Raw genomic sequence first — 8693 nt, forward strand, 5'->3', positions numbered from 1 at the left:
TCCAGGTAGGACCATTCTTACCAGCTGTGATGTCAAGCATGTTTTTAATATCTTGTCCTGCCTGGACTGGCCCAAGGGCTACTGTCCTCACCATCTCCCATTTAATTTGTTCAAAAGGTTGTCACTGCTAAAAAGCCTATTGCTGCTCAGGGCCTCATTTAAAATCATTCTTCCAGGTCACTTGGTAGAGAGGGCTCACAGTCAGACTGTAGTCTGGGTTCTGCATCCTCCAGAAACCCAGAGTACCCAAGAAAGCCTGTTTCCTGTTTGCAGTTTGGTGGGGACACAGCTGCTATCTTGTTGATCACATCCATTGGGATTTGGCAATGCCTGTCTTGCCATTTTGTTTCTAAAAACTGTATCTCCTGTGCAGGTCCCTTAACCTTACTTTCTTCTACAGCAAAACCAGCCATCAGAAGCATTTATCTTCTGCTGTGTTGTCCCATGTGATCATGTCATCAACGTACTGCAGGTGTTCTAGAGCTCCACCTTTCTCCAGTGCAGTATGGATCAGGCCATGGCAGATCGTTGGGCTGTGCTTCCACCCCTGGGGCAGTTGATGCCAGGTGTACTGGACAACCCTCCAGGTGAAAGCAAACAGTGGCCTGCATTCTGGTGCTATAGGAATGGAAAAGAATGCATTAGTGGTATCAGTTGTGGCTACCACTTGGCCGTCTTCAACTCCAGCTCCAGCATGTCTGGTACAGCAGCACTCATTGCTGGTGTAACTTCATTCAAGCCACAGTAATCCACTGTGAGTCTCCATTCTCCATTAGACTTTCACACTGGCCATGTGGGGCTGTTGAAGGTGAGCAGCTGTTGAAGGATGAGCAAACCTCTGGCTCTCTAGTTAATGAATCCGCTGCTGGATGGGGATCGGGGAATCTTGACTGGTGCGATACTGCCACTGGCGCACCATTGTGGTAGCAACTGTCAGCTGCTGCTCTTCAACCCATATCAACCTCAACACACAGAAGGGTCCTCTGAGAGCCCGGGCAAGGTGGGCAATGGCTCAGTTTCCTCCAAGGCAGCTGTACAAAAGGCCCACTGGTACCCTTTTGGGTCCTTGAAATATCCTCTCCTGAGGCAGTATATGCCAAGGACACACGGGGCCTTTGGGCCAGTCACGATGGGGTGTTGATGCCACTCCTTCCCAGTGAGGCTCACTTCAGCTTCCAGTGCAGTGAGCTGCTGGGATCCCCCTGTCACCCCAGAGATACAGGTGCATTCACCCTCTCTGTATCTTGATGGCATTAGGGTGCACAGTACACCTGTATCTACTAAAGCTTTGCACTCCTGTAGGTCAGATGTGCCAGGCCATAGGATCCACACAGTCCAGTTAATCCAACTGTACCTCCCCTCCACCTGGCTGGACTCAGGGCCCCTCTAATCCTGATCAGAGTCCCTCAATTCTCGTGAAAATGACTTAAAGGTCCCTTCAAGAGGATCAGACGTAAGTTCTGTTTGAGGAATTCCCCACTGGACACTGGAGTGGCATTTTTCTTGGAGAATCCCCTTTCACAGTTGCTTTCCCTCACAGCTCATGTGTTTGTGCAGCTAGGATCAAAACTGTTTTTCCATCCCACTTCCTCATGTCTTCTCTGTGGTCATCAAGGTAAAAACACAGGGTGGTAGTGTTCTGTGCCTTCCACCTTCTGTCTTGGGCAGGGGAGTGTTTGCTCCTAATGGCCAAGTTATGGGCCCATACAGGTGAAGAGTAGGACACATCTTCTTTTGTTTCCTGGACCTCCTGGGACAGTTCCTCCATGGCCAAATGCAGGCCTATAAGGAGGAACAGATACTTTGTAGCACTGGAGCTGGCCAGCCAGTTCATCCTGGCAGTTTTTCTAGGACACTACTGCCAACGAGTTGGCACATGATGGTGGTGCACTTTGTAGGAACTTATGCCACATGGGTGGTGTACATTGGACTTCATCAGGACCTGTGGGTGACTGCTTGTCATTCTGGTCATTATAAATCATATCCAGCACAAGGAATTCCCTCAGGTGCTGAATACCTCTCTCCATCATGGTTCACTTGACTGGCTGATGTGTAACATCTTCCTTGAAGGTGTACCTTTCCTTTATGCCTGACAGGAGTCACTTCCAGAGGCTGAGGGCTTGTGTCTGTTTTCCAGATGTCGTATCAATGCCCCCTTCCCTGGACATGGACCCCATCTGCTGCTTGACCTCCTAACCCTCTAATTCCAAACTAGCAGGTCTGTTATCCCAGCATTGGGGCAGCCAGGTGACAGTTAGCTCGCCTGGATGGCAGCTGAAATCCTGTCACATCTCTCACAACTCACTCGGGGGCAGGCATCAGGTGACTGCCTCTGGCTCTTCCTCCTGTTCTTGTGATGGCCCTGGTTCATTGTCATCCCTCACTACACAAACTGATTTTTTGTGGTTTTTTTTCTGTATGTGGGCAACTGATACTGACACAGGTTGGTTCTCTGGTTCAGCTGCAGCACCTGCTGGGCTGCTTTTAGGGCCAGAGACCTTCTGGTCCAGAGACCTTCTCTTCCCTTTTAGGGCACTGAATAGTGTTGGAAAGGACTCAATAGCTGTGGGCAAGGCCCCAGGACATTGCAGTGGTTTGTCTCTCTTAGGAATTGCCAGGTTGACAACATACTTTTCCTAAATAATTGCACTTTTTTGGGGGTGAAATTCTAAAACATGGGAGGTGACCACTGGCGTAGGCACTTGCCCATATTCTGCCACATGCTCTGCCACTTGTAACTATCCAACCATGGGGCAGTTACTGTTGAAAAAGATTTGTATGACCCTAAATGAAATATAGCAAACATTCAGAAGGCATAGCACCGAGAGCATACTGACCTGGACATCCCAAGGTTAGTCAAAATTCTCAAAAGCTGAGAATATCTCCCATGTCTCAGTCATAGATTGGGTGAGATTGCTGAAAAACAACATGGCCCCATACACATACCAGTTTAACCTCAAAATAAGTGATATAATCAAACCATAAGCTGACAGTATCCACTAGAGCAACATGGGACTTCTGACCCAGAGATGACAAACACCATCACAGGGAATACACAGAGGACAGAAGGATTTACACAACACCACCATGCAATGAAATGGACTAACATTGTGAACACAGACTATTTAACCAATATAAACAAACAAAAAAAAAGGGTAATAAAAATGTTTTACCATGCTTTGGTCAGAGTTATCTCAACCCTATGTGCCCCATGCTGGGTGCCAAAAAAGGACCTGTGTTGTGGTTTAGACTCAGCCAGGAGCTGAGCACCATGTGGCTGCTTAATCTCCCAACCCCCTGGACAGGAAGGAGAACAGGGGTGAAATAAAACAAAACCCATGGGTTGAGACAAGGAGAATTTAATACAACACAAAAGGAGCAACAAACAAGAGTCATAACAACACCAGTAATGAAACAATATATAAAAACACAGACCATGTTGGCTCCAGACAGAACAGTGCCACCACCCCAGCCTGCCCCTTGCCCTTATGTGTCAGGCAGGATGTCAGTCTGGCATTGAATGTCCCATTGGCTGCTTCAGTTGTCTGTCCTGGCTGTGCCCCCCTCCTAGCTTCTGGTGAAAATTAACCCTATCCTAGCTGAACCAGGGCAGTCTGCAAACCAGCCCCAATGCAGAAGAAAAAAAATACATTCCGAAGGAAAATAGAATTTGGTAGAGGGGAATTCTAAATTTGGTCTGAAGTAAAGAATTAGCATTTTTCTGTTAAAGCACTGCTGGGAGGTAAACACTCATTTCCTTCATGTTGAATATTAGTAGATTTTAAAAAAGTTGAAACTAGTCTTCAGATGTTATCGTTGTGTATTTGCTTTAGATTTTCACTTATAGTTTCATGACTCTTTATACCTTCTTAAAGAGGAGTAGGTGCTGGCTGCAATACAAAAGAAGTTATAGACAGGCTGAGGTATCTGGAAGCTGAAATTGAAGATCTAGAGCTAAAAGAGAAAGAATTGGATCAGCAGAAGCTGTGGCTTCAGCAAAGTATCAAGAATGTCATGGATGATTCTACAAACCACCAATATCCTTTTATATACATTGTGTGCTTCTTGGAACTAGAATTAAATCAAGAGTTAAAGCACAGGTAATGGATAAAGCACAATTTTATCAAGAACCATGGAAAGGCAAACATTTTTTCTGGTTTTGTGTCAAAAAGAAAATATAAATCTTATTTACAGGACTTTCTAACTTCTGTGGCTTTATGATTGATAACCTGAAAATAATTTAGCTTGGTGTCTTCTTTTAAATAAATTTCATTTATTTAATTTATATTTTCCTATGCTTTCTTACCAGTGCTTTACATAATGCACTGTTTTTTTATGTTGCTTCCTTCTTGCATTGCAAGGACAATGTCCTGACACTGTTGGGTTTGAAACTGGAAAAAAATTCTGTGTGCAAATACCCCACAAGCAGAGAATCCCAGCTGCATTTCTCATAACCATATGTTTATCTGTCTTTCAAGATCTTGAGCAAAATAGACATCTGAGATTGGGAGCAGGAAAGTGACGTTTTTATCTATAGCACCAGTGATAAGTACTCAAAAATTATTTGAGTTGTTCTACAGAAACTGTTCTATAAAATGGATTTTGTAGCATGGAAGATTGAAGCCAGATGTTGGGAGGTTTCCTCTGGGAGAGCTAGCAGTGGAATTGACCTCCCATGGAGGTGATGGACTATCAATCACTGGAGGGTTTCCAGAAGAGGGGAGGCAGACTTCTGTCTGGAATGTCTTAGGAGTTGATCCTACCTTGAGGTGGGGGAATGGGATGGGAAAGGAACTCTCCAGTCCCATCTAGCAGTATTTTTTGTGTGATTCTGGCAAGTCCTGATACATACTTGAATTCTATAGTGTCAAGTTAGTGAGGTGAATGGTATTCTTCAGAGCAAGATTCTATGTTTTTACATTTTTTTATTTTAGAAGAATGTCTCACATTCAAGCTACACACCCTTTTTCCTTTTTGTTTCTTTGGAGATAAAAGAATTTTTCCTTTAAAAGACAGAGCTCTGCTGGTTTTAGCCATTCTGAAAGTAAAATCATGCCTTGATTACACCTTTGAGTAACACCAATAAGTTTATCGTTTAGGCTTCAACAGTCTTCTTTTAAAGAATAACAAATACCAGTTTTGAGTTGCTTTAAGAAGAATGTTCCTTGACATAAACTACATTTTCATATGTCACCCATGAAGATATCTGCAACTGCTTCAATGGTAAGTTGCTGCTAGGCTGTATTTCTTAAAGTGAGGGATTTCCTGATCTTCCTCTTGAAAACTAGCTTTTTCTCTGCAAATATTTTGAATTTAAAAGTATTCAGTAGTGACCAGTACTAAGTAGATGTTTCTCATAAGGTTCATGACTAGCAAGTTCTGGCATTTTCTAGCTGTAGTCACAGATTGTACAGAATAGAAGCTCAGCTCTTTTTGACGTACCGGTTTTGGATGTCTCTTTCTGTATTCATACTTTTCAGCACCTTGCCTCAGGCTATTATAGAACCAGGGACAGGATGTGTTGGTCCAACCCACCAGGAAGACTAGGGAGGTCCAAATGTCATAATATTTTCTGGTGGCAGCTGTGGCCAGAGGGAGCTTCTGATGATGCTATATGTAAATGGAGCCAACTGAGGTTCAAAGAGGGGTCATCGCTACTAAATCAGAAAGATTCCTTTTGTACAGGAGGTTTGAAGAAATTGCCAAGAATTGTAGGCAGAAGTTACTTCCCTTGACATCCTCTCCTGATCCCAGGGCATGCAAGGGAAGATTGTTGTTCAGGCTTCAGCTAGGCTCTTCTTTGCCACAGGGAAGGTTGGGTTTGTTTTTTAATTAAATGCAAGATGAGACAACTACTGCAGAGTTTAACAAAACTGAGCTGTTACTAAAAAGAGTTATTTACAAAATATGGAGGCACGTGGGCTGCCAGTCACATAGTACTTCATGCAAGTGTTTCAGAAGGCAGAGAAAGGAAAGTGTTATTCCAGGCTATGGACAAAGGGGAAGTGATGTGTGGTGTAAGGCAGGTTGTGCCAGTGCTGTTCATGTAAGTGTGATCTCCTGAGTTTAACCAAAGCCACAGGTAAGTTTGAGAGCCTGCTGCTACATCCCAGTTGCATGTGCTGCAGAAGCTGTGAGCTTAGACACGAGGAAGTGCTGGCACTGGAGACAGTCATTAATTCCTTTCCTTCCTTCTGCTAAATCTCTCTCTACTACCAGCATTCTTCAAAGCTGTCAAGCGAGCTGAGCCAGAGAGCTGGTTTGGCTCAAAAAGTAGCTAGTTAAATGTTTTCATGTTACGTTACAGGTACAGCTAGGAGATCTGGGGACAGCCACGAAGAGGTGAAGGAAGTGGTAAATCTTGCACTGCTGCGAGAAAAGGTTCTTGCAGCTGTGGTCTAAGTGTTGGATTTATATTGTACCATGTACTTGGATCTTATAGGGACTATGCAAGTCCCACCATGAGCTTATTTATGCTAGAGTTGTGCAGTATTTTAAGCAGCTTTAGAGATTGCCACATCTCATTTGAGTGGATACCATGCAAGACTTCAGAAAAATATGCACATTTAACACTTTCTTAAAAATTGCTGTTTAACCAGGAGACACACTTCTAGCAATTCAAGCACCTTGTGGTACACAGTTAGAAGTACCTATACCCGAAATGGTATGTACTGATTTCTTGTTTACTTAAGCTTTCTAGAGGCACAGTGGAAAAGAGTAGATACATTGGAGTGGAGGACTTGCCACTGTCTGTACGCAAGAGGGGAAAACATAAAAATTAAGGTGGTTTCAGTTGAGAAAGGAAAGGTCAGGTGGGAAAAAGTGGTTTTGGTACACCTAGATACACTAATGGTTACTCTGTTTTCTGTTAAAAACAAGATACAATAGTGATTGTCTTTGTCTTCTCTTCTTCTCTCTTGCTTTTAAATGTTGCAGCTTTCCAGGTTAGGCATAATTGTCGTGAATTGTCTTGAAAACCTATTAGCTGTGATTTTTATGTGTCAGATTGCTCTGTTGTGTTGTTAAAACAGATCTCTTTTGAAAAAGCCTTTCAGTTTTAATTGTAGGATTAGTTGTAGATTTAATTTAGGTTTAATCTCCCGGTACTAGATTGGATAGAGAGACAGGCTACAGTCTTGCTATAGCCAAAAGGCTCAAACGGGCAAGATTAAAGCAGGAGGATGAATTACTTACCTCTGCCCATCTTTAGGTGATGGTTGTTGTTGCAGTGCTCTGTTTTAAACAGGGTTTACATAGCTGGGAGAGAGCATTGTATGAAGCATGATGCTTGTAGAAGGCTGAAGTTCACCTGAGAAGCTATTTTTAGTTAGGCTAAGCACAGTCTAATATTTTAAGAGCATCCAAAGGTAGAACCATGTAGCTGCTCAGTGGTGCTGTCTTGGTCTGTCTCTGCTGAAATCAGTTCAGGCAGTGGTAAGGTTCTCTGTGAGACCCAAGATAGCAGCTGTGATGTTGGGGGTGGTGGGCATTTGTGGCTTCTTGTCGATGACTAAACCAGCTGATCTTAGTCTTTGAGTTTAAACTGGATGCGTTTGCGTTGGTTCCCCTTCTCCAAGGCTACTTTCCCACTTCTCTCATGCTCATTTTTTCTAGAACATAATTGGTGAAAACCTATTTGCTGAATTAGCCACTGCCGAGTCAGCAGTCTCATTGAGACTGTGCTTGAGGAAGCTAGTCCTAGCTGTATTGCTTTAGGACCTTTCCAAAAGAAGGCCTGGCAAATCAGCTAAGAAATTGTTTCTTCTGACTCATGATCCTGTGTTCACTCAGTCTAGGTGAGATATCCAACTGTTTTAGGATGCTTGGTCCCAACCAGGATCATTCCAAAGCTCCATTTAGAAGGAAGAAATGTAAATGTGCAGGAATCCATTATTTATCATCGTTGTTACTGATCAGATGTAGCCCTGCTGTGTCTCATGCAACTTGTATTCAAGATTTAGTTAAGCACTTTGAAGAATCGCATATGTGTGTGCTCTCTAATTGTGTTCTGGTCAGTAAATACATTACAGGTTTGGAATCTGATTTGGGTTTGTTTAGTTATTTTTTTTCCTAATTAGGTCACATGTATTAATTTAAAATATCTTTTTCCTTAGTATGTTTTGATAAGTTTGTGCCAATTCTCAGCTCTTCCTAATGATCTAACTAGAAGAGCACTGTATTTATCTTCTGCATCAGTTTTAGAATTCTGTTCAAACATCTTTGTTACTCTCTGTGGGAGATAACTATGCAGTTACTGTTATGTTTTGTGAAGTTCCAAGTTCTCAAGGAATGGTAACTTTCATAATATACCACCTTTACAGGGACAGAATGGACAGACGAAATACCAAATCAATCTTAAAAGTAGTTCAGGACCTATCCATGTTCTGCTTATAAATAAAGAGTCAAGTTCCTCCCAACCCATGGTGTTTCCAGTTCCTCCTCCAGATGACCTTTCACAGACCCCATCTCAACCTGCAGCTCCAGCGACTCCCCTTAAACCTGCTACAGCTCCTCAAAATCCACCAGAACATGATCTGAACCAAGGACAAGAGTTACCACAGACATCAGTTGCAGACACACCATCAGGTGGGTCCAGGGTTTTTCCTGTGTCAGGCGGGTGGGTGCCACGGTTGGGGTCAGGGCCATCCCCATAACCGTAACAGATGCTCTCTGTTAACCCCTGAAAGGGAAAG

At 43.3% G+C, this 8693-nt stretch overlaps 1 protein-coding gene across 1 annotated transcript; it reads left to right on the forward strand.

The window, feature by feature from the left end:
- Positions 1 to 3875: 3875 nt before the first annotated feature.
- E2F5 (E2F transcription factor 5, p130-binding) lies at positions 3876 to 8617 on the forward strand (the record flags this gene model as incomplete). Its single annotated transcript, XM_008949401.1, has 4 exons — positions 3876 to 4037; positions 5180 to 5223; positions 6600 to 6664; positions 8322 to 8617. Coding segments are annotated over 4 exons (567 nt in total), but the record flags the coding sequence as incomplete, so codon positions are not given.
- Positions 8618 to 8693: the final 76 nt, after the last annotated feature.

Source organism: Merops nubicus, unplaced genomic scaffold (assembly GCF_000691845.1).
Source record: "Merops nubicus isolate BGI_N331 unplaced genomic scaffold, ASM69184v1 scaffold6871, whole genome shotgun sequence".
NCBI lineage: Eukaryota > Metazoa > Chordata > Aves > Coraciiformes > Meropidae > Merops > Merops nubicus.